General features: G+C 31.6%; 2 protein-coding genes across 5 annotated transcripts in view; one reads left to right on the top strand and one right to left on the bottom strand.

Moving 5' to 3' along the window:
• Positions 1–395: 395 nt before the first annotated feature.
• Positions 396–13552, top strand: Cpr62Ba (Cuticular protein 62Ba). Its single transcript, XM_014248317.3, has 3 exons — positions 396–932; positions 12714–12863; positions 13238–13552. Exons 2-3 carry the CDS (start codon positions 12717–12719, stop codon positions 13517–13519), a joined length of 429 nt encoding a protein of 142 aa, XP_014103792.2. The 5' UTR covers positions 396–932; positions 12714–12716; the 3' UTR covers positions 13520–13552.
• A 4617-nt stretch (positions 13553–18169) lies between these two features.
• GV1 overlaps positions 18170–25051 on the bottom strand; it is a 40074-nt gene continuing 33192 nt past the window's right edge. For all 4 annotated transcript variants that reach the window (XM_014248304.3, XM_036364740.2, XM_014248305.3 and 1 more), the window contains 3 exons: positions 21901–22097; positions 20273–20657; positions 18170–19158 (listed from right to left, as the gene is read on the bottom strand). In XM_014248304.3, the coding sequence (XP_014103779.2) occupies positions 18760–19158; positions 20273–20657; positions 21901–22097 (981 nt within the window). In that variant the 3' untranslated portion in view covers positions 18170–18759. The remainder of the gene's footprint in view (positions 19159–20272; positions 20658–21900; positions 22098–25051) is intronic.

Here is a 25051-nt window from a genome sequence, read left to right as displayed (position 1 = left end):
TAGATAGAGCTAAATTTCTTTATTATCAGTGGCTCTTATTCCGAAGCAAGCTTATTTGCACCGACTTCTGCTTAACCATCACAACCTCAACTTCTTGTAAGCATTAACAAACTTACTAAATATAAGTAAAATAAACATATATATAAATATATGCCTTTATCTGTAAAATATATCATGCAATTAATGCAAAGCCGACATATTCACCCATCAGTGGGTGAAGTGACATTCGGCACAGCAATCTAAGCTGTCAGCCGAGAACCGCCACCTGCTACAGCTGCCATCACGGTTATTATAAATATTCTTCTTTTTTTTTGTGCATCTGCAGCAACTATCACAACTTTGTGCAACTATGAGAAGTGCGCTTCGGTTTCGAGCACTTCAAACGATGTCAAACTGTTGAGCAGTTTAAAACGGTGGTGCGCAAAAAGTTTCAAAACACCAAAAACCAACTTAGAACGTTGCAAGAGCTACGGGAAAAAGATCATTCAAATAAAGTGTCGATTTACGAGTACATGAATTAACAAAAAACAACAACAATAACAGCAAATACAGAGCACTTGTGTTGTAAGCGTCGAGAAGTGAATGTAAACAAGCGAAGAAAAAGGAACAAGCAAACAAAGATTGCGCAAATTTCGTAACGGTAAAGTGATAAACAGATGCACCTTCACTTGCCTCGCCATTGTTGTCGGTGCCTTACATCTAAGTGTGCAATAAACAGTACACATACACACATACTTTAGATAGAAGCTGCAACATCATCGATTGGCTTCGTGGCACCACCTGCCTCCTGATTGGTGACCCTTTATTGAAGTGGAGTTCGGCTACTCAACAGCGCCCACACACATACCTATACACCCACAGTTCGATTTGTTCGCCCACCTGCATACACACACACACACACACTAAAGCGCCGAGGTGCCTGCAATCAAAGTGTAAGTGCTACATTTCGCCAAAAGTGAATGCAAATTGGGAAATTTCGGGTCTTTACTTATTAATTTTAATGCCATAAAAAGTCGTGAGCTAATTTCAATTTATTTATTTATTCATATACCTTTGCATTTGCATTGCCATTTGCGTTCGAAATGCTGATCAGTTGTGGCATGAACGTCAAGTGCGGTTAATTAAATGGACACCACTTGTTTCATGTTTTGAAAAAAAGCAGAAAATAAAAAATAAAATTGACTTGTGTGTGTCACATAACAATAGCTAGCAGCAGGTGTTCTATATATAGTTAAATGATAGAAAATTGGCTACTCAAATGCAAATTTAGAATTAGAATTTTTGTCACTAAAAGTGTAGAAAAAGTTTGCGTACTCTAATCCAAACAATATATTATACAAATATTAACATACATACATATGCATATTTTAGCATCAAAGGAAAGTACCTAAAAAGTATTTCAAAAAAATTCAAGAATTGCCACAAGCCGAAAAACATGAAAAATATTATAATTAGCAGGAACTGAGCACAATTAGAAAACATAAAATATAAGTTTAAAAAGCACTGATATATTGCAATCACATTTAAAAATATCATCATTATTTCCTGTATCTCCCACTGGAAGATTCAAATACTTGTATGTACACATGATATTATTTAGTATCAAACTGAAATACTTATCAAATTCTTTGAAATTAAATACACTAAAAAGAAATTAAGCAGAGTTACCATTTTCCAAGCAAAACAAGAAAACCAAACTTTAACTTCGGCTGAACCGGAGCTATAATACCCTTTACAAGTTCTTTTCTATGACATGAAAGTGTATAAAAATATCCTTATTCTCATTTTGATCGATCCGATGACAGCTTTAAGCTATAGTGATCTGATCTGTACAATATGTTCGAAGATTGTAGCGATGTCTTGGATAATAATATGTGCCAAATTTCGTGAAGATACTTTGACAAATAAAGGAGTAGAGTTTTTCGCACAAGGACTTTAGTTTGATCGTTCGGTATGTATGGCAGCTATATCCTATAGTTTTCCGATGGTTTCAGCAAATGAGTAGCTTCTTAGTGAGAAAAGGATGTGTGCCAAAATATCTGAAAAACTGAGAGTCTAGTTCGCGTATACCATAGACGGGCATGGCTAAACCGACTCAGATATCACGCTGATCATTTTTATAGTATACGTACCTTATAGGGTATCTCACGTTACCTTGTGGGTGTTCTTATATAGTTTCAAAATTTATAAACGCTGTTCAGGGTAATAATAAAAATAAAAAACAAATACCAGTTAAAGCACACAGTATATCTAAAGAAATTTGTTTCAAAAAGTTACTTCAAATATATACTCTTGATTTTTAAAATGAATATTTTCGTTTTACAAGCCTTGCTTAAAAAAGTTTAAAAAACACTGTAGTTATGATCTACTTTGATTTTTTAAAGACTACCCTCTCTATTCTGTGCGCTGACAAATTAACAATATATTGACAAATTGTTAAAATTTTTATTAAGTAAAAAAGCTTTTGGTTATTCTGTGACAATCTTGATAAAATATTTTTTATTAAGTAAAAAAGCTTTTGATTATTCTGTGGCAATCTTGATAAAATATAAAGCTTTGCAATACAGCGTTTCTTCCACATGCGTGTTGAATAAAATTATGCAAACAGAAACAACTGATTTCAGCCTGTTGTTGCGTACATATTTTTAGTATGCGCCGTGCCGAAAAAAAGTTTAGAGCTGCTAGAACTACTATAGTTTTTTGGTTATTATATGGGGCATGAGGGAAAAAATAGCTTTTGAGTTACGACACAGAATAGAAAAATCTTGATAAATTGTCAATTTTGACAAATTAGAAATATGTTGAATGCGTCAAGTCCATATAATAGCGGTGTATATACTATTGATAAACCTAGTTTCAGATATTACAAAATTGTAGGTTAACTTTGTAAGAAATTATCAACGTTTGAGTACATTGCAAATAAAAGTTTTGATTATTTTTGTGAAATTCTGAGAGTCTTCCATGTGTTGACCTTAACATTACCTATGTAATATAGTACCTAAATCGGCTCGTTGTTAGGCTGTCAATATTATTTTCAAGTGCTCTTTTTTAATTTTAAGTAGGGTATAACCTGTAATATCTTCAAAGACAATAGTAATTCCACTAATATGAATAGGATGTGAATACAACCCTCTTTTGCATGGTGAAGAAATTTTTAAATAATAACGCATTTGTTGTATAATAGAAACCAAATTTTTATAAAGGCAAGTTTACATGTCAATTACTCTTTGAGATCAATCAACGAAAATTTTCATAATAAGTACTTCCTGTAATATATATTTTTATATGAATATCTTCAAAAAATATTAAAAAAATAATTGGGAATATTACATAACCCTAGAGTTATGAGTTTCCCAATTTTTGATTATTTGGTTTTTTGATATCATAAATCCCATAAATAGCTAGCACTGCTCACATACCTTGCCATTAAGGTAACAAAAATGTGTGTGCAACTTCCTCAACGCTAATCACCACAAAACTGACCAAACACACATAAACATACATATGTATATGGCGTTAAGTTCATATAAGCATGCCAGCAATACCTTGAGTCCACAGCATCCTTTGCTTCGAACTTCAGTTGGGTTGGAGTGCACATTTCGCTACAAATTCGAGCGAACTCACTACCTCGCTAGCATTGGTCTATTTGTGCTATTTCCTGCTCTCCTAGATCTATTGATTTCACCTTTCAATTTCACGAATTTTCACAAGCAAATTATGGCCAAGCATCTCGCGCCACTTCACGGCATGCAAATAAACACAAACTGTTATTATATTGTGTTTATGTATATGTGTATATATCACATGTCTATGTATGTAGATATATATATTATTTTTGTATGCATATCTACATATGTATGTGTGTGTGTTTGCATGCAAAAATGCAAATATTTGCCCATTAATCGTGCTAAAAACTCCACAATCCCGCATTGTGGCACGCTATGCACTCACTGCCCCACTGCATACATATATACATGTGCACCGTTATGTGGGTAAATAAATCACGCCAATAACTGTGAATGGCATTGCAACAACATTAAATAGTCAACATTGTGCTCGGACTACCCTGAACTTCAACTGAGAGTTTTCCTTGTCTCATTGAAAACTTGTATGCGAGCACTTTTTATTTTATTATAAAATATACAATACCCAAACACACATATAGGTATATATACACCTACATGTGCGCCATTTGTTTATTTATTAAATGCAATGTGCAACCTTTTAATGGCCAGTTAAAAGTCAATATTGCTACCCAGACGGCAGTCGGAGTTGTTATTGGCGTGCTGTGTTGCCACGTTCAACACTGGCAGTTGTTTTTGTTTTATTGAAAAATACTAAATTACCGTATTTTAACATTGAATTTGAAATCAACATAGTTTTTACATTTACAATAATTAACTTTCAGATTTTTATAGAAAATGTTTGCATTAAAATCTAATACAGCAACTTGAACTAATTTTTAAATAAATCATTGTACTATGCTTTTCGATTCGCCACTCTCTGCTCGTTGAGGTTCTTTTACTAAAAACTTTAAGCTTGAAATGTGAAAGCAATAACAAAACTTTCCACTTTAATTCAATATAAACATGAGATAGCTCATTAAAGTGTTATAACCGCTAGTTATTCTATCTGTTTTTTTGCTTATACCAATTGATTGTTCGATTTGCCAATATTCAAGAGGCTAAGATCGTTTTTTTTTCTGAGTGTTGCAAACCAATTTTCGCAACAATGAACCCTAACTAAAAAAGTAATTACTTCGTTTTTTGAACCTCCAACACGCCTTTCGCGTCGTAAACAAACAGCTGTCAAGCACATACTAATTGACGTATAGAGATCAAACAGCACACGAACATAAAAAAATTGTATCAATCTAAAAATCTATCGATTTGGTTTGCGCTTATTGTTTATATGGACCAGTCCGGGTCAAATTTGATCTTGAGTACTTGCTTTCGAATTTTGAAACTAAGCTCAATTAAGGTAATAAGTTTATAAAAAACTAAAATGATGAGCACCACTCATATTTTCCTCTAATTTCTATAGTTGTTTTAGTTAAAGCTTATATGAGAGATGTTATAAAGTTTAAATGTCTTTAAAATAGATATATAATTGTTATTTTTCAAAGACCCGACTTTAACCTTTGCCAGTCATATTATCTAAATTGGGTCCATAAGTTTATATGTTAATGTCGAATAGTTTTGTTTTAGCCCAAATTCGTTTTTCAGTCTAGTCAAGTATCCTTCCACTAAAAGTTGGCCTACATGTAGGCGCATTTTAAATATATCTAAGTCACACACCAATTATAAAGTTGGGATTTGATTAATGTTTAATTTAAGGTTAGCTTATTGGATATAAATGTTTTTAAAGTTTCGGTTAGATAAATTTTAAATAATCAAGAACGTAATCCATCGTCAACAATTTACAAATAATCACAATAATTGGTAAAATTTATGTATGAACAAATAAATAAAATAAAGAAGTTATAAAAATTTAATGTTAAAATTTTATAATACCCAAGAAAATATTGAATAGCTTAAAAATATTCAATAACATACATTGGCAAAGTTAGTTCTGTCTTATTAAAGTATGGTCGGAAAGTTATACTCTGAGCAATGTATAATCACATCAATCGGACAAGGCTTTTGATTGCCAGTTAAAATTCCGAATTAAGCTTAAGTATGCTGCCATTAAATCTTGAGCTCTAATTTAAATATGTATTTATAATATGTAAAGACTTTAATAAATTCCAGCAGCCTACTACTAGAAAGATCTTAGACAAGCTAACATCTGACCTCTCAAGATAATATGTGATAAGCTGACTGGTTGTGAACCCAAGAACTTAGAAATCACAGAACGTCTATCACTTATTTAATATTTATGGAATTCTGCATCTAATGACTGGCTATATATCATAAAAAGATTTAAACTAGTCTTCGCAGATGTCAAAATTCTTATTTTTTTTGGATCAGACCAAGTAACTGGTATGCTATTGTACGAAGAACTGGTATATACAGTATAGGTATGTAAAAAATTTGATAGCAATCGGAAGATTTTGTCTTCGAGCAATCACTGCAGCAAATTCGAAAAATTCTGTTTCGATAAAAACGCGTTTCAAAATAAACTGATTGACTACATAGACTAAGCTGTAACTCCAAAAATTTTTGAAATATATTAAATTTTAGTATGTTATTTTATATAAACTAACGATATATGCAAAAATAAATATTCTGATTTTTCAAAATATCACACTAAGCGTGCCCTTTAATATAAATTTTCTCGTTCACACCTAATACTAAGTTAGAGTATTACTAATCATTGCAGGAATTATGTCAAGTTCGATGGCGAAGTAAGAGAGAGGGTTAGACATCTTCGTTAACCCACTTCTACAGGATATTTATTATTGAATTTTATTCGCTAGTGATATTTAATGTAGCCAGGATACCATTAAAAGAGTACTGATCTGTAAACTACACCGTTATTTCTTATTGCTTTGTAATTTTTGTCATGATTATGGGATAGCGGGAATGAGCCTAAGAAAACAGAAAATTTTAATTAAACTATTCTACTTAGCATTGCTCTGAGCCTACTGTAACACATACTATGTCGCATTGTTTATAAGTAAAAATATTTATAAAGTTTAGACTTAAATTCTTAGTACCATAACACAATATTCTAAATCTTTTACCACTTCTCAGTAGTGTAATCCATTATCTTGATATAAACTTCAACCAATTCGCACAAATGTTGCACTAATTTGATAACAGCTATTAACACCACCACTTCGCCCTATCTAACTACCGAAAATGGTCTCTTATAAAGCTATTTGTAAATTCCAAACTATTCATATATTACTGTGGGTCTCAAGTGTCCACGTCTAAGGCATAATACTAGCTATCATATTTAACAGCCTCTCCTTAGCTAACCAACACCTGACACTTGTTAATTTTTTGTTTATTACGAATTATCATATCTTGCATGCCGCAGACGTTCACCCATAATGTACTCTCAAACAAACCACTCAACTGTCCACAGGCCGCACGAAAAAAATACACACCGAAATAATATGGAACACATGCTGCTGGCCCGGCATTAGCCGCACATTTTCCGTCATCCACAAATTTCTTGCAATTTGACGGAGCTCATATGTTGCATGCAGCCACATACAAATGTCTGTTTGTGCAGTTGTTTGTTTATTTTATGAAATTACGTTTATATCCATTTGGCACAAGCGGCGACGTGCCGCTTACAAGCCCAAATGCTTGTCTACATTCCAACCAACGAGGTATTACCGCATCTCCACAGAGCCAAGCGTACTTACGTACATATATGGATGAAACAGGAGTTGTTTCTTATCTCTTGGCCCACAAGCACAGTGACACTCATACTTAGTTTAATAGACACAGAAATATGTATGAGTATGTTTGTTGATATGAGTCACTTCGTTTTGTGGCATATTTTTTAATTTGTTGCATTTCTTTATAGCCTATACAGCGTATATTAAGTTTTTAACACCCAGAAGGAGACGTCGGAGCCGCCATCTAGTATATACGCATATAAATGATCAGCGTGATGAGTCGATTTAGCCATGTCCGTCTGTATATACGCAAACTTGTCTCTCAATTTTCGAGATATTGATTTGAAATTTGGCTCATGCCTTTCGCTCGCCAAGAAGCTGCTTATTCGTCGGAATCGCTGATATCGGACTATTATAGCATATAGCTGCCATTCAAACTTATTGATCAAAATCAGGTTCTTTTATGGAACAATTTTTATTTACAAGATATCTTCAAGAAATTTGGCATGAATTATTGTTTAAGGCAACGCGAAGAAATTGTTCACTATAGCTTTTAGCTGTAATACAAACTAAACGATCAAAATTATAACAAATATCTTTTTATACCGTTTTATGTTATAAAAAATGCACCAGGGGTATCAAAGTTTCGGTGCAACTAAATTTAAAATTATTTTCTTGTTTTGCTTAACTTTTCTCATATATTTTCATTTGAAATGAAATTAAAATTTAAATGCTTATAATTTCGTCATTTTTATATCAAAAGCGCGTAAGCCTAGTGTATGCTGCCACATGTTGCAAATAGCAAATGTTTAACGTATTACAACCTAATGTTTACCGTTAATTGCTACTTTTTCTTACTTTTTTCTTTTATTTTTTATTATTCCTACTTTAAATGAACGTGCTTTTACGCCACTTGTAGTTAAATTAAGTTTATGCTGTTTTCTACTTTTGCCTACTTAACGGTTAACACTAAAATGCAGACTAATTTGCACTTTTGCACCGAAAAGCAATAATATCTCAGCTTTCATCTCATTTTTACTTAATTCCACTTTTTTTATGTTTATCTATTTCTCCCATTCCAATTTGCTTATTGCATATACTTAATTTATCATGTAATTTGTTTACAAACATACCCAGACACACGCATACATGCATATATATGAACATAGTCCAATTAAATGTTAAAATATTGCTGTTGGTGAAGGAGGAAGCCAGTTCAGTGGGTTATTGTGTAATTTTGTGAGATTAAACTCATTTCTCCAAAGCAGAAATTTCGCTGACACTTTACATGAGCTAATAATTAAAATCATTTTTAGTGATCTCTAAGAAATTTACGCTATATCTGAGTGTAATAAATAAGCTATGTGCTAAGTGGTTTGGGCGGACAGGTGAACAAAAAAGTAGGTCTTATATTTCATTTTAGTAAAAAATAGTAAAAGAAACGTTTATATATGATACCGTGCTAACGTGTTATCAAAATCAACTATGTTATTATTAAACATTTATTGGCGGACAACGAATACTTTATATTTTTCCTTTGGAAATACAGCATGCTAATATTTCTCTAGCTACAAAACTGCAATGAAGTTTTTAACGATTCACTTCAGCCATGCATAAAAATTGCTTTACTTTAGTAGCTGCGCAAATGTCAGAGTTAGTATGTTAAGACCAATTTCAAATGAAAAGTTGTTCTAGGTGTTTCAACTTGAAAAAGTAGTGACAGAACTTCAAAATCAAGGCCTCGTATCGAGCTTGTTTAGTAACTTTCACACTTTTTATTACTATGTAAGTATATTTCTAAGACTGATTATGACAATATTTCACTTGTGTCCATTCTTAAGCATAGGAGTAGTAAACTAACTCTCACTAGATACTTTAGAACTCCCAACTGAACCAATGATAAAAAACATTCCTGGTTCTTTGAAAAACGAATTTCGCATTGACTAAGTAACTTTTTCACTTATTTATGGTAAATTTATTTAAATACATCTCATTATCGAGAGAAAAGAGTGAGATAGTTGTGAAGTTCATCGAAAAATGTGGTTGCTCTTTTATTTCAGTTCATCTGCTTGAGTAAAGCCGGGGTCTGATTCATAGACTTAACTTCCATCCTTAGTTATGGTGAAGATTGATAATACATATAATAACAGAACAAATCTCATAGCGCTTTCTATTCTCACAATAATATTTTGTTCTTTCATCATGCAGAAAATTTAACTTTTGTAATATATAATGTTACCGTATAATCATTTTCATCGAGAAAATATATCACTTTGTGCTGGTAGTTGGTATAATTTTGGTTGATTTCCAAATATATACCCTTAACGCAAATTACTATAGATATTTTTTATTAATACAGACTTGATAGTGCTTAGACAGTCCAATAGTCCTCTAACCTCATGTCCATCTAACTTACTTTGACAGAAATATATTTGCCCGTACAGCTTTAAAGTTTGCCAATAAAAAATTAAGTTAAGTTAATTAAGGTTAGTTCAAGTCTTATACCTGATTTAATTTAAATAACAATATCTGGTTTTCAAAACCACTTTTAGATGTATTAAAAATGGAAAATTTTGATAATATAGAACATGTCAGAAATACAGACAACTTAACGCCACCAAATAAGGTTATACGGTCCAATACTATGCTTGTCGCATTTTATGACCTCATATAGGTTTTTAAACTGTGGACTTACGTATATATCTGCAAAGAAATCTAAAGCTAATTATTCTAACAAAGTAAAAACCGATTATACTTCATTTCATCCATACACCGTCTTCACAGATATGTTCTGTTATTGACTGTCTCCGACTGATGGTTTAAGGGCATATCGGTTTTCTCGGTAGGTAAATACCAAATAATTATAAGACGTTTCCGGGTATTAACTAATCCTGGATTCGATTGATGTGATCTACTGTGACCTTATCGACGCCTTTCTAGAAACTCCTTAAACCAAACCCAAACCCATTAAATAGAGCTGTTACCAACTTTTTTCGTAGAAGCATTATAGTATTTCCAACATCTAGCTGGTGAGTGAATTATCGATATAAATCAAACAATTGATAAATCAGCAAATGTCCATCCTTAGCCTGGCCTTAATTAGTCTTTTGCAACCGGTATGGTACTGAAAATTGTGACTGTATAGATAAGCAGGAACATACCAGCTTTTTTATAGCCACATTACAACACCTTTCTGGGCTTATCCGTGTCGTATCGCATCAGCTATACTTGTATAATCGCCACTGTCAGTAAGGCACAATGAAAGCTCGGAGGCAAAAATCAAATACCAGCTAAACAGTTACACAAACAACTAACACACAGAAATTGCATTCTTTTCACGATTTGAAATTTGAAATGTTTAAGAGCTCAGCAAAGGCTTCTCAAGAAAGTAAAATAAACGAAAAATCCTACTTTGTATATACATTCACACATACAAGTATGTATAAATGGATTTGTGTATATATTATATATTTATATGCATTTCTGCAAGTGCTTGCTGCAAACGCTGCTGATTGAATGATTTTGGAGTTCAAAGCGTTTGACCTCACCTTTTGTGGTGATTTGCAATGAAAACATGTAATGAGGCACAATATATGTGTACACATGCAACACACTCGTATCCAAAGATGCTTGGCGATTTGCTGCGATGAAGAATGGGTGTTTTCCCTGAATCGACGAGGAGATAGTTGGGCTTTATCGCCAGCTTTTGTGTGCTGTCATAATTGCAGCCGGTTTATGGTTAGCTTAAGTGATTGTTAGTTTTGTTATTTTGTTTTTGTTGATGTTGTTTTTTTTTTTATTGTCGCCGGGTGTTAATAGCTATCTGCTTGGCCCTACCGCCCATTCACTGCACAGTTTAATCACACAGTCACGCCCGATTATTTCAATATAACGGTGGATAAATCTTCAACTATTTTTATATATGTATTCCTTTGTATATATTATTTGTATGTATATGTTTTAGTGATTTTTGCTTGAAATTATATACACTTGTAGTTTTTTTTTATACAAACTCGCTCACGTAATAGGAAAAGTAAAGTTTTGGGCATGTTATGAATTTTTCCAATTACTTGCCTTCATTTTACTATGAAGCAATTTAAGGTGCAAATGATTGATCAGTGTAAAATTTACTATAACTATACATGCTATATTAATAGTTATGTATATACTGAGAAATACTAGGTGTTCGGTTTTCAAATAGCCAAGTTATAATTCTCAATTTAGCTAGTTCTTCAGCTTGTGAGATATCAATCTGAAATTCCGCACACGTTCTATTCTCCCCCTAGCCACCTATTTTCGGAATCGCAAAGATCAGACGGAATTTAAGAACTTAATAAGTAGTTACTTATACTCAGTTATTGATCGCAGAAAAAATATATAAACTAACTCAATTTATGTAATTAGTACTAGAACAATATATTATATAACCTCATTCTAGTCAAAACCAAGTATGAGGTGGTGAGTAAGATTCAAATTTCTTCAGAAATAAGATGATTAAAATAATTTTAACTGAGCATACATTATTGCTTAAATTAGCATACTTTGCTCTATGACGTCAAAGTCTTTATAGAAACTTAATGACCACATTAGAACACCAATATGCCAAATAGTTTTTATCTTTAGTATTGCTTTCAAGATTTAATCATTTGTCAAATTTTAATATACATACGAAGTTGGATTAAAATTGTTCCTGTAATTGTTAAGAAAGCAGTCAAAAATATTAAGATGTAACGAAAATGTTTGATTATTTTTCTAAAAATATTTTCTGGACAACTATTTTTAAATTGTTTTCTTAGCAAAAAACGTTAAATTATATTTTTTAAGGTTTACATATTATTCTTGAATTAAAAAATAATTTTCTCAGTTCAAAAAAAAATTGTATATAGGTATATAACGTGTGTTATTTTTCAAAATTTTAAGTTTATTTATGGTATTGCTCATCTGAAGCTTTAATATTTTTCCATCTTCCTGACAATTTGTGGATTACATCCCAAAAATAAAACAAGCCAATTATTGATACCTGTTCTGATGTGAACTGTCTGCATCTATCAGAAAATATGGCATGGCTGTTCAATTTTTGCAATAAATTAATTTAATTCATTTAAACTAAAATGTTGCTATGAAAAATAAAAAAGAATAATAATTGGCTTGATACGATGTCAATATAACATTTACTTATTATAAAAAAAAATATTTGGAAAAAAAAATTTTATCTACAAGTATGAAGAAAAAATATTTTGTAATTCTTAGTTTTTTTGATATTAATTATATACATATTTACAATTTCACATAATTAATATTTCATTTATAAAAATTATGCAGCAATTTATCATCAGTTCATTTGCTAAAATTTTTTCTCACACTTTATAAACATAAAAATATTCATGCATGCAAATTTGCACAATTTCTTAATTTACAGTCCATGAAAATGTTCGATTTTCTTACCATCCTCATATATCTTCAATTGTCTGTGAATTTGTTGCCACATTCAAGCGCTCAACCCCAGCAGAGCTCAACGCTTTATACGGAGTTTTCTGCAGATTACAAAAATCAGCACAACAACGATGAGGTAAGTCCAGCCGGGTGGCCTATATGCGCCTCCATGAAAGCAGTTAAATTAAATAACAAATTGTTGGCGTAATTAAAAACGAAAAGAAATGAGCTGATGTGACGGCGATTTGCTACGCAGCACGTCATCGAAATTGCGCGTGAAGAAAACGAAAAAATATTTATCTCCATATGCAAATGAGTTTGCGGCCAAGGTACCAAATGTGAGGTAAAATTGAAGACTTCACACCAAATTATCAAAGACGCTAGCAACTTGACACACAGCAGATCTCAAATTCAAACGAATTCCCAGTTAATTACATCTTAGCTAATTACATGTCTTTGTGTGTGTGTGTTGGTAATACTTAATACTTCGGTTATTGCTTGTCTTTTCAGTTGAAATACGCTTATCACTACTACATCGATCATCCGGAGTCTATGGTGCATTTACACCATCGCGAAGAGCGCCACGGTACGAGGGTAACTGGCGAGTATGGGTTGCTGGAGCCCAACGGCAATGTGCGTAGTGTCTATTATGAGGTAGACGGAAATGGCGGCTTTCGTGCCACTGTACGTACACGTACAGCAGCGAGCAACACACGTCAACTGATTCGATTAAAACAACAACAACCAAAGGAACCCATACAACATGCCAAACCAGTGGCTTTTATCAATTGATAAGTACGCGACTTTCGAATTTGCACAAGAGAAATTAAAAATATACTATATATACTAAAACTCTAAATAATTGGAATTTTTCTATTTTGCTAATAAAAGCGTTTCATTATTTTGTATTGTTAGCTTTTTAGGAATTTTAAATTTTAGGGAAGGGAACAAGACCCGAAAAATCATGCGAAAGCTAAGAGAAATTCAGCGAGTTCCGAAGCATTGACAAGTTTCTGGCAAAATTAATTCAAAATCTCGGAACTGGTATCTAAACAATACTAAACCGAACACATCATATAAATAAGTTTTTGGTTCTATTTATGGAATGTCTCCTATTATTAAAAGTTACTTATTTCAAGCCAGAAAAACAAAAAAAAGGTATTAAAGGACCGATTGTTAGAAGGTTATATGTAAATTACAATTTCCCTATGATTTCTGCTTTCGTGGAATTAGAGCAAACAATATGGTAAATCAAGATACCATACACTATATCCTAAAATGTATCCTCTAACTCTTGTATAATATAGCTACAGAGTATAATATTTATGTTCACCTAACGGTTGTTTGTATCACCTATAACCAATCGAGATATATATAGAGTTATGTATATATATATTATTATGTATATTTGATCGAAAGGAGAGCAGTCGATTGTAGGTGTAACCCAAAGCCAAAATTAATTATTTTTAACTTAATGGTATAAATTTTTGCATATATACTTGTATATAATATATTTCTATACATTTATATATAATATATTTATCCATGTTTGTATGTATATACATATCAAAAACCGATCAAACCAAGAATGTCTTATCTTAATATTTTTATGCGCTTAGATGTAGACAGATGTGTTAGCTACATATAATGATAATGTAATGATCAATAGAGATAAATGTATAAGTTCGGAACATATGATTTAAATTGGTATAAATATCGAATATTATTGAAAAAAAATAGAAATACAATTTTTTTAAATATGCATAGAAAAAACTTACCAATAATAATTACAATCCTTGCTTTTATTAGCTTAAGATTTTCCATAAGATGTTTAGTAGAACAGAAATCCTTGGTTAACGAGCGCAATATCTATATGTTAATTGTTTTAAATATTTCTTTATTCATATGTATTTAGTCAATTTTTATATAATAGCAAATCACTTGTACGAAATCGAAATTTATATATAACTATTTTTCAAAATTTTAATATGAAAAACAAATTATTATGAGCTATGAATTTCCAGTATGCTTCAAATTGTTCATACTTAGATAATCTCTTGCATTTTGCTGCTGACTACTACTTGAAAAACTTTATACAATTGTGGGATACCAGGGACATACTAGAATAAATAGTTTCCTTAAAGGAGGACGAAAATCATTTTTAAAGAGAGAAGATTAATAGTAGTAAAGAGTTGAAATTATTATATTCTCTTATACAACATAAAATATATTATATATAAAAAAATACATATGTTTATATTTAAATAGTCCTTTAATGTTTTTTTCTGTACTAAACTGAATGTAAGAGAAAGAGAGTAATATCTTGCTAAGATACCACTGGATATGCGGAAAGCTGTATACGCTTACATGAGCAGAAAATTCTTTCTTTTTAAGACAAAGGCTGTATGTTTTCTTTTTCTTTCATAACAATCGTATTATTTCCGTTTTCTGCAAGATAATCTTCCTGTAGAAATACGAAGTCCATATGCATCTACAATAAATCTTGATGCTATCGTGGTTTCCAATGGCATTTAAACTGTAAGCTACATTTTACATAAATGATAAGATCAAACTAGTAAATACCTACAATGTACTTTTTTCCTGTTTTTCTTTTGAACATTACTCTCTTTCTCCCTTTAACACATTTCTTTGTTACTGTTACTTTTTACCTATAGTCTATATCCGCTTCCTATGCACTCTCCTTTCGCTAAGATCTCCTAAAACTCTCTTTATAATGTATGAGCGCAATGAAACCTTGAATGCATAGTAATTGGAAATTAGCTCAATTTTCGTACTCATTTTAACTCTTCCTGTTCAAAATGTTCCCTGCAACGCTAGAATGACCGAAAGCGTTAGCAAAGTTAAAATATCACTTGAAAAACAGGAATCAAAAGATTATATCGTAGATGCGGATATTGAGTTTGGTCGAAGGGTATTTTCAAATTTTGAGAGAGGGTTTATGGATTTATAATACATATGTACGTATATACAATTTTAGAACTGCTAATTTCTTCAGAGGTTAGTGCGTATGTGTATATTCTCATTTGCTTGAGCAATTCAACAGTGATACAGATTTGCATTTATAAAAAAAATAGTGCAGTTAGTTAAAACGCGTAAATGTTAAAATATTTGTAGGAACTTTGTTTGCCAATAACCATTTAATAAAGATTTCAAACCAATGGCTGCCTCTATTCTGGATCGTAATTTATGTTGTTAAGTGTTTTCTACAATTTTGTCATGTAAGCATGTTGTTACAACTATAAGATTTAAACCTATTAAGAAATATTTTTCCGGAAATTTATTTTTAAAAAACTTCCACTGATTTATGATAATGGTGCAGAAATCATTTGTCATAGTTTCAAAGTCTGTATTGAAATTAATGTATTTTTGCTTTTCCTACTCACAAAATCATTAATTTCTCATTATGTTAACCACATTTTATCTTCGCTTGGTAATACTCAATGCTTCAATTGTTTTCATTTTCGATTGTGAACAAATTCAAAACAATTTGTTGATAAAACAAAAACATATATGATAGTATATCTAATGAAAATCTTGTTTCGAACTTCTTGCTTCAATATCACCGCTAAACTAAAAATATTTTCACATCAGATTTAAATGCCAGTTATGCCAACCGGATATATTAAAAAGTGCAACATATTTACTTCTCTTTGTGTATATTATCTTTAATGATAGCTTAGCGCAAAACGTCAACCAAAGAAAACCGTTATCAACTTAAAAGCAACTATTAAAAAGGTTAAAGAGCAAACTAAACCATTTATGGCAACTTTTCATTAACTCACCGCCTTAATTAGTGGCTAAGTAAACCAACAGCCTTCTGTCTTCAATCTTTCAAATAGCCACTAACAACTAGTATATTTTATAGCATTATTTGCACATAATAAAAATTATATATATATATATTTGTATATTTGGGTCTCTAGACAGTTTTTTTTTTGCATAACTAAAAGCAGCAGAAGTAGGTTCTGCAAAAATTAATAAACATACAAAGAGTACAAGAATTTTCTGACGTATTTCTAATATCTTAAATAATTGATGGCAACATTTTTTAACTGTGTTTAATATATTTATGGTAATTTAAAACCATTTATGTCAGAAGAAGATTTTTGTAAAGTGAAACTTTATGCATTAAAGTTAAGTTCAATGTCCGGAGACAATGAAACTCGCTAAACACTGAGTAATATACAACTTAACAGCTAATTAAAAAAGGTTATTATTTTAAGCACTGTATGACACGCGAATTCTTATGTTATTACCTTGGCTGTTTTGTAGCTATAACACTAACCGGATGTCTTGTTCACATATAGTCAGGCTTAAATACATTTATTCATCATTTAAAGATTTAATTTGTTAAGCCATAACTTACTTGTTTTTACTGAAAAACTATAAAAGACTGTAAACTATAAAAGAGAAGTCGAAAGAGGGAATATTTACCATTGTTTAAAGTCGTTAAATCTTAAACAATTCAAAGATGTAAGATTAAAAAATCTTAGTTTCAGTTTTTACCTCAAGAATAACCCGTCTAACACGAATAAAGATCTAAATCGTAAAAACAATGTAACTCAAGCTGAAAACAACAAGAGAAGGAGAAGTCCATTACAGCAGTGTTATGCGGGTAATCAGAGTTATTGAGTTTAAATAAGAGTTGGGATTTCAGGGCCAAGTCAAGACACATGAAGGGATATATGGACTACTTATCTCTTGCATCAAGTTACAACATGATTAAACTGGTTCGGGTGCCTGGTCACTGTTTGAGCTTAGGCCAAGCGTTGATCGATTACTAGCAACCTAAGAGACCTAGTGAGCTCATTGCTCTTAGCAAAATTTATCTTTCATAGTTTTAGTAGTTCTAACTGGAAGAAGATGAGTTAGAATCGTATCCGTACTTCCTTCTGGAAAGTTCCGCCTTTGCCAGATTAAGGCTTAAATACCTCGGATCTCATACTTTTTGACATCCAGGTGAAATATCGCAAATATGAATAAAGCACATATGCAGATTTGTGATAGGTTTAAGCCGTTTTGCCGATAACTGATTTCCAAATACCGTAGTTTTTATTTGGCTTCACAAGAACTGTACGTAGCAGTCTAGGTGTGATACCCCGCCATATTGAGGGATCAGCCACCTAACCTAAAAAATCGTTAAGAGGTGACCTAAAAGTATGGAACTGCTTCTTTTTGGAGTAAAATAAAACTCGATACTACAAATGCTATAAACTAGAACTGAAATTTTGTAGACTTTCTTTTCAATTTGGAAAGTTTTGGAAAAATTAATAATATTTGCTTCGCATTAGTGAATTTTGTGGGTGAGGTGCGAAAATACGCCTAAGTATGGATCCAGAAACTCTCATGTACCGTTGAAACTTTATGAAAATTTTTTAATCTCCATCACAATACATTTTTTTGATTATAAAAACCACTTAATTTTGTAAAAGTATATATTTATTCAGTTTTATTGCTCGTTTTCTTATTTATACATTATTATTTATTTACAATTACTTTACATAAAAAAAGCATTCGTTTATTTTTAGCATTCATAGCTACTAGTACGATTAAAATTTTTACACAGTGGTTGATTTCGTTTCTAATATATAAGATGCTATTTATGTAAACACTTTATGTAACGGTATATTTTGCGCTACCAACAATACGGTTTGAGTTAAAAGATATTACAATAATTATGAATTTTCGTTGTCTCTTTCTTATGGCAAGGCAAAAATTAAAAAAATGATGGAACCTAAAGGAACATAGATTATGTGGTAACAGGTTAAATTTAGTTAATCTTCTCGGAGCGCCTCAAATACAACGCCCAATGACAGGCAATTGAAAGAATTTACAAAATATAACAAAAAATATTGCAATTCGGTTACATAAAAATAAATTTAAATGTCAAAAAAGTTTATGATTTAGGTATTTGAGGTACATTTTTGCTTTTTGTTGTTGGTGTAAATGCGTTTGTAAAATTCGTTCTTCAAATTAATTTTGTGCTGCTGTAACGGTATTTTATTGCACGTTCACCTGCTCTTCGCGCTGGAGATTGCGTTCGCCTGTTGACCTCCCGTTCTGTTCGTAGTTGTTGTTGTTGATGTAATTGGTAGCTGTGCTTGAGCTTTGTTGGATTCGAGGAGGGACTTGCCTTTCAACAACGGCTGATCTTTCTCGTGCGCCCACTTGGCTTGTGTGGCAGCTGTGTTGGCAGTTATAGGTGTTGTTGCGGCTGCGCTAACGGTATTTTGCGGTGTTGATGCTGCACTGTGTAGTTGCGATTCAACTTCGGTTGCTACTTTTTCGACTGGCCGAAAGGCGTTTGGTGCCACTATTTGTGGCAACTGTTGTGTGCGTATCAACTGTTCTTGATTGAATGCGTTTGTGTAAGGTTTTTCGATGGGTAGTGCCAATTCAGAGCGTAGATACTGTAATGAGAACGTATGAATGGTGTGAGTAGATGATGCGATGCTTGATATAAAACTAGAAAAGTTGATGTCTATAAAACTTTAAGCGGTTAAGTCTACTTGTGAACATATATTTGAGATTATTCTCCGAAAATTTTAAATTTATTTGGCAAATAGTTTTGGAGATAGCAGCAGAATTGTTAGGACTTTTTAGCTTAGTGTATTCGGCTGCCAAAACTTTAACACGAACCGCTGTTTTGAAGAATATTTATACTAAACGAATGGGCCGTTCGACTCGAAATTTTTACATGGCCGTTAAAAATATATTTGTTAAGTAATGATCGATGAAATACAATTTTTAATAATACTTTTTGAAGTCACTCTGAAAGGTAAGTTAAAGGTAAAAATCTAAATTTAAGTTGGTATTCGATCATTATCTGGACTCATTTGTAAGAATAATAAATTTTGCTTATGGATTATTATACAAAACAAGAGAAGAAATTGTTCAGAGCGGACAACTATAGCATATAGCTTCTATAGAAACTGATCGATCAAAATCAAGATAAAGTTATTTTTACATCCATTTATAAGGATAAGGATAAGGTTAAGCATATTATAACTTCCGTGTAACCGAAGTTAAAGGTTTTGCTTATCTTTATATATTTATTAACTAAATTGCCTCTTCTAAAAAATATTCCCGCAAAACGCGTTTTTTCTGACTTGCAAGTGAATATAACCACTTGAATGAGCGATGGAAATGGTAAGTGTTGAAGTAAAATATGAGTATGTGGAGATTTGTTTGACAAACAGAGAGTGTACCATATTACAGTTATATCAACAACAATTTTAACAAAATTTTTCAAAAATACCAGGTTTTGTGTTAAATAAACTATCTTAATATATTGCATTTTAGCAAAACTTTTATTTTAAAAAACCATAAATTTATTAGAATTACTTAGAAAATGCTCAACAAAGTTCTCATAAAAATGTATTCTGCCTAACCTCAAACTTTTCACATTTCACTACTTACAAATAACACTACTGCTTCTAAAACAAACAAAAAACATATCCAAAATCAATATTAAATATTACAATGTCGTAAATTGTTACTTTATTTATAATAATAGATTCTTACATAGTTTTGTGGCACGTATTTGACCTTCTCGTATGCCTTGTACTTTTTCGTTTTGGCATTATAGTATTTGCCATGCAATTTATTGTTCACGTCAAAGTAATTGCCGCCACCGTTATTGCGATTGGCTTGATTGTTGTTGTAGTTGTTATTGTTGTTGCTGTTGCTATTGTAAGCCGGCGCCACCACCGCTGTGTACCGTATACCAATATTGGGTATATATTTCGCTGCCAAGCTGCCGCCGCCCACATTCGTACTACCCTGTTGGGTGAAGGCATTCTCATTAGAGGGCAGCAAGAGGTTACCATAGTAGTGCAGTGGCCTTTGACCGGCGTTGCCAACAATATTGTCGGTTGTACGTGGTCGCGACGGTGGCGGTAAAATGTAGCTGAAAGATAGCAAAACGGTTTAGATTTAGAAATTGTGCGCTGGTAAATTAAACTATAAAATTTTATGGGAGTTGAGTGGATAGTGGAAAATTACCCTCTTTCTCAACATTTGTTTATTTTACCAAAGGCTATAAAACCTAATATTAAATAGCATGGGGGATTTTATATATTTCTAAAGTAAATTTAATGAGATAAAAACTGTCGAAAGCTTAATTATATTATTTACTATTATTTACGATATTTTTTAATAATCTACACATAAATCACACATAGATAATATATTAAAATTTATAGTATTTCACAGTTCGAATTATAAGATAGTTAGTATGTAATAAAAAGTTGCCACATTTATTTATAAATTAAAATATATAAATAATAAGATTTTTAAATTATCTAAAGATAATATTATTTGTGTAAAGGTTTAAAAAAAAACATGATTGTGTTGCCATCTGACTTCAAATATTTTCGGAAAAAATTATGTAACTAAATCCCGCGCTAAAAGTTGTGCTTTGGCTTTACGAAACCGTGGTTAAGCCAATATTATTCTACGGTATTTTTAGCTGGTGGAGAGCGCTTGATTCCAGGAGTGACTCTTATTGGCAACATCATTGCACTACATAGAGCACAAACGATGGCACTTGATACCATTCTACAAATAGCACCCGCGGACATAGCCGGTAAGTGCATTGCTGCGAAGGTTGCTAACCGATTCCGGAAAACCGATTACATTAAAGGTCCCAGTAAGGAACATTCCGAATTGACTGCATGCATGGTTTAAGAAACCATTCCAGAAATTAAACGGTATTCTTTATGTAACTGATCACAGGATGTCTATCCGTTGTGGTACACCAAATGTACGAACATTGCTTCTAGCAGACTTTGAAGAAACTGAACGCTTTTTGAGCGCTTACGGTATTGATACGCTTTTTAGTTAATAATAACTACAAAAATATGACTTTATGGTTGCGGTTTATTTAAAAATTTTAAAAATAAATTATGAATTGAAAATTTCTAATTTAATTTGAGTATGAGAAGGAAAAGGTTATAATTCGTTTACAAATTTTATTATATGAGCAATGTTGTTATTATTATTCATTATTTCAAAGCACACACAGAAAACGAAAAAATGCATAAAACAATATTTCATCAAGTTAACACAATTAATATTGTCACTTTATGGCGCTAATAAACATTAATCATTGAAACGAGTTCGTGCCGTAAGTCTTTTGTAATAACACTTACGTGTATGGATTCGGGTTTGGTATATCATTGCTTTGATCCTCCCAGACGGGCGCTGGCTCACGGAACGGCGGCAACGGACGTATCGTGGTACGTGGTGTCGGTGGCACAATCGGACCCTTGTTCGTATTGAAATCGACACGTATCGCCGAACAAATTGAAATGAGGCACGTGACCAGGACGTATGTGGGTTGTGTGAACTGCAAGAGAAGATGTGCAATTCGTGATTTAATTAGTAACGGGTATGAAATAAAGCTAGATGTGTAGTAATTATATATGCATACTTTTACATTTTTCGATTGATTACAAAATAATTATTATTAAACTAAGTATTTGAAAATTTTTTTAAAATAGTTTTTTTAATTAGAACTGATCTTGTATAAATAAAAATTCCTATAGCACAATTTCATATAATGAATTTATTGTTTTCTAAGCCTCATCTTGAAAGATAATTATTCAAAAATGAATGCTTAGGCACTTTACGAATTGGGAAAAAATATGAAAATGTACACCTGTTTAACTCAATATAATAAATGATTCACGATACAACACGATTTCAAAATTTTAAAGTTTGTGATTTAAATATACAAACTTACTTACCAAATTACAGAAAACTAAAAAATCTTCACAAATTGTTACATAATAATTTATTTTAAAAGCATCAACATTTTTTATAACTCTTTCTAATGTGGAAAAGTAGCATATTGAGGCTTATTTTATGTCCTAACTAGTTTTTTTTTGTGATATGCTCAATTAAAAAAACTGAATTATTTTATTCACAAAACAAAACAAAACAACATGCTTTTGTCGATAATTCGAAAGTAGAAAGCTATAAATTCATACTTTTCAATTCGCCAAAAGTTAGAGTATTAAATTTTCAATAAAAATAAAAAAATTAAATTCGTAATAAAAATAAAAAAAATTAATTTCGATCTTTTGATAAAACAAATTTTGTACCATGTAACCTTTTACATATTTTTATAGATTTTAATAACCAAAATATATGCAAAGAAAAATGTACTTCTTATTAAAATAATGTAAAAGCATGCACACGTTTTATGAAATTTAAACTTTTTACTAAACATATATTATTTGAAAATTTCCGTATACACTTTTTTTTAAATAGAATCATTTTATATATTTTTCTAACTCGTCGAGTGATAAAAACCAGTTGATCTTGAAATATACGTATATTTAACTAAAGTTCGATTGTAACTGAACATTTTAGACTCCCGCAAGGATCAAAGTCGGGAAAATACCTTCAGGTGTCAGGTTCAGGTCAAATTTTATATTAAGAAACATTGCAAAAGAATGCAACATTGATTTTTCGACGAAAGGCTGAAGGATTTGGCGTTTTATGATATATTTATACCCTACTATAAATCGTAGACTCACTTCAATATTTTCTCTTTTTGTTTCATTTACATCCGGCACATTAGACTTAGACCACGGTCTACACCAATTTCATTCATATTCAGCACTAAAGTACATTATGTTTATGAAAATATTAAAACATCACATAGGTATGTTGACAAAAATAAACGGCTTAAAGTCAGCAAGAAAGTCGCAAATCATTATAGCGGGTGTATTTGGGCTAAGATAATGTCTTGACTGACTGTATTAACACACTGACCAACATACATTTTTGACACGAGGGTACTCTATTATCAGCAAAAAAAATATCTCCTGATTTTAATAATATATTTTCGATAAAAAGTCAGCCATATGCACTGAGGTCCACACATTTGATATCTGCGGGCTTCAACAATTATGGTCCGAATATGACCAACTGTTGACTTGAGATAGCATATCATAAAGGCACTATTTATTAAGTTTTAATCTAGTATTTTGGTTTTTTATTTGTGTTATTTAAGTGATTTGACCACGGGGTGGTCCCACGCCCAACATCCAATTTTAATACCAGCTCCTATAAAACCCTTTCATCCCATCTTGGATGTAAAATTTAATGTCTGTGAAGCATTTATTTAGTGAGTTATCGCACTTTTAGTAGCTTTCAACATAACCGTTATATGGGGAGTTGGCGTATTTTTTATCCGACTTCAACCATTTTTACACTTTTGAAGGGTTTACCAAAAAAATGTTTTGAAAGTATAAACATAATAACAAAGTATAAACATAATATAAAAAATTTTAAAAATTATTTGAAATTTGTAAATGTAGAAATTTAATCGTTAATTTTATCCCAAGAGTTTTTCTTTTGTGTAAAATGATAAACATATTTTTCTTAAAAATTCTCAAAAATATTTATTTTTTATATTTTTATTTTTTACACTCCTTGTACTTCATAACCAAATTATTACAAAATATAACTTTAACTTAACAAAAACTTCTGTGATATTTTATATTTGACTGATTTTAGTAAAAACTTCCTTGAATTGTAATTAAATTATGTCAAAATTTGTGTTTAAATTTCTATTATTATATTCACTATTTTATAAAGTGGAAGTAAATCTCCTCCCGTCGCCGTAATGAAGAGTAGAAACGATAATTATTTCTGCCCTTCATTATTTCTTGAAAACAGCTAGTCCACAACTTCTCAAGAAAACTTGACGACATTCCTCCATTAGAATATAATCAAACAAATGATAAATAATAAGACGGAAAAAAATTGAGTTTATACAAATTTATGCAACGCGTGACGATATAGAAAAAAGCGCATAAATATAAGCATATATTTATCGGCAAACAGCGCGTACGTGCCACCAGCAAGTCGACTTCCAATGACCGCGAAGCATTCCGCAACACATTTATCGAATTGACACTTTTTTCAAGCTCCCGCTGTTCAACTTAATTAATTTTTCGCTATTTAATGGAGTAGCATGAAAAAAATAAAAATGTTTGTATGTGTTTGTATGGAAAAAACTGACTGCAGCTATGCAGTACATGACGCTCAATGAATTAGAAATGTTTGCCAATTAAAAATGCCTTTTAGAGCGCAGCGTTAATTGATTGAGAGAAGCAAAAAAAAAAAAACGAAAACTGCTTTTGATGCGAAGTTAGAATGTGTAAAGATAACACTGTGGCGAACGCGATAACACACATACATACATAGACGCTCAAATGCATAGAAGCCAGAGAAGTGTCAGGTATGAGCGATGATTCGCGCCAAAGGACACATACACACACACATCCA

Source organism: Bactrocera oleae, chromosome 6 (assembly GCF_042242935.1).
Source record: "Bactrocera oleae isolate idBacOlea1 chromosome 6, idBacOlea1, whole genome shotgun sequence".
Taxonomy (NCBI): domain Eukaryota; kingdom Metazoa; phylum Arthropoda; class Insecta; order Diptera; family Tephritidae; genus Bactrocera; species Bactrocera oleae.
The sequence above is the reverse complement of the archived record's forward strand: the minus strand, read 5'-3'. Positions and strand labels throughout refer to the sequence as shown.

What these genes read in the sequence shown, in the direction of transcription:
- Cpr62Ba (XM_014248317.3), top strand. Translation starts at nt 12,717, where the DNA reads ATGAAAATGTTCGATTTTCTTACCATCCTCATATATCTTCAATTGTCT. An exon ending in ATCAGCACAACAACGATGAG is followed by an intron (nt 12,864 to 13,237) that starts GTAAGTCCAGCC and finishes TTGTCTTTTCAG; the next exon opens with TTGAAATACGCTTATCACTA.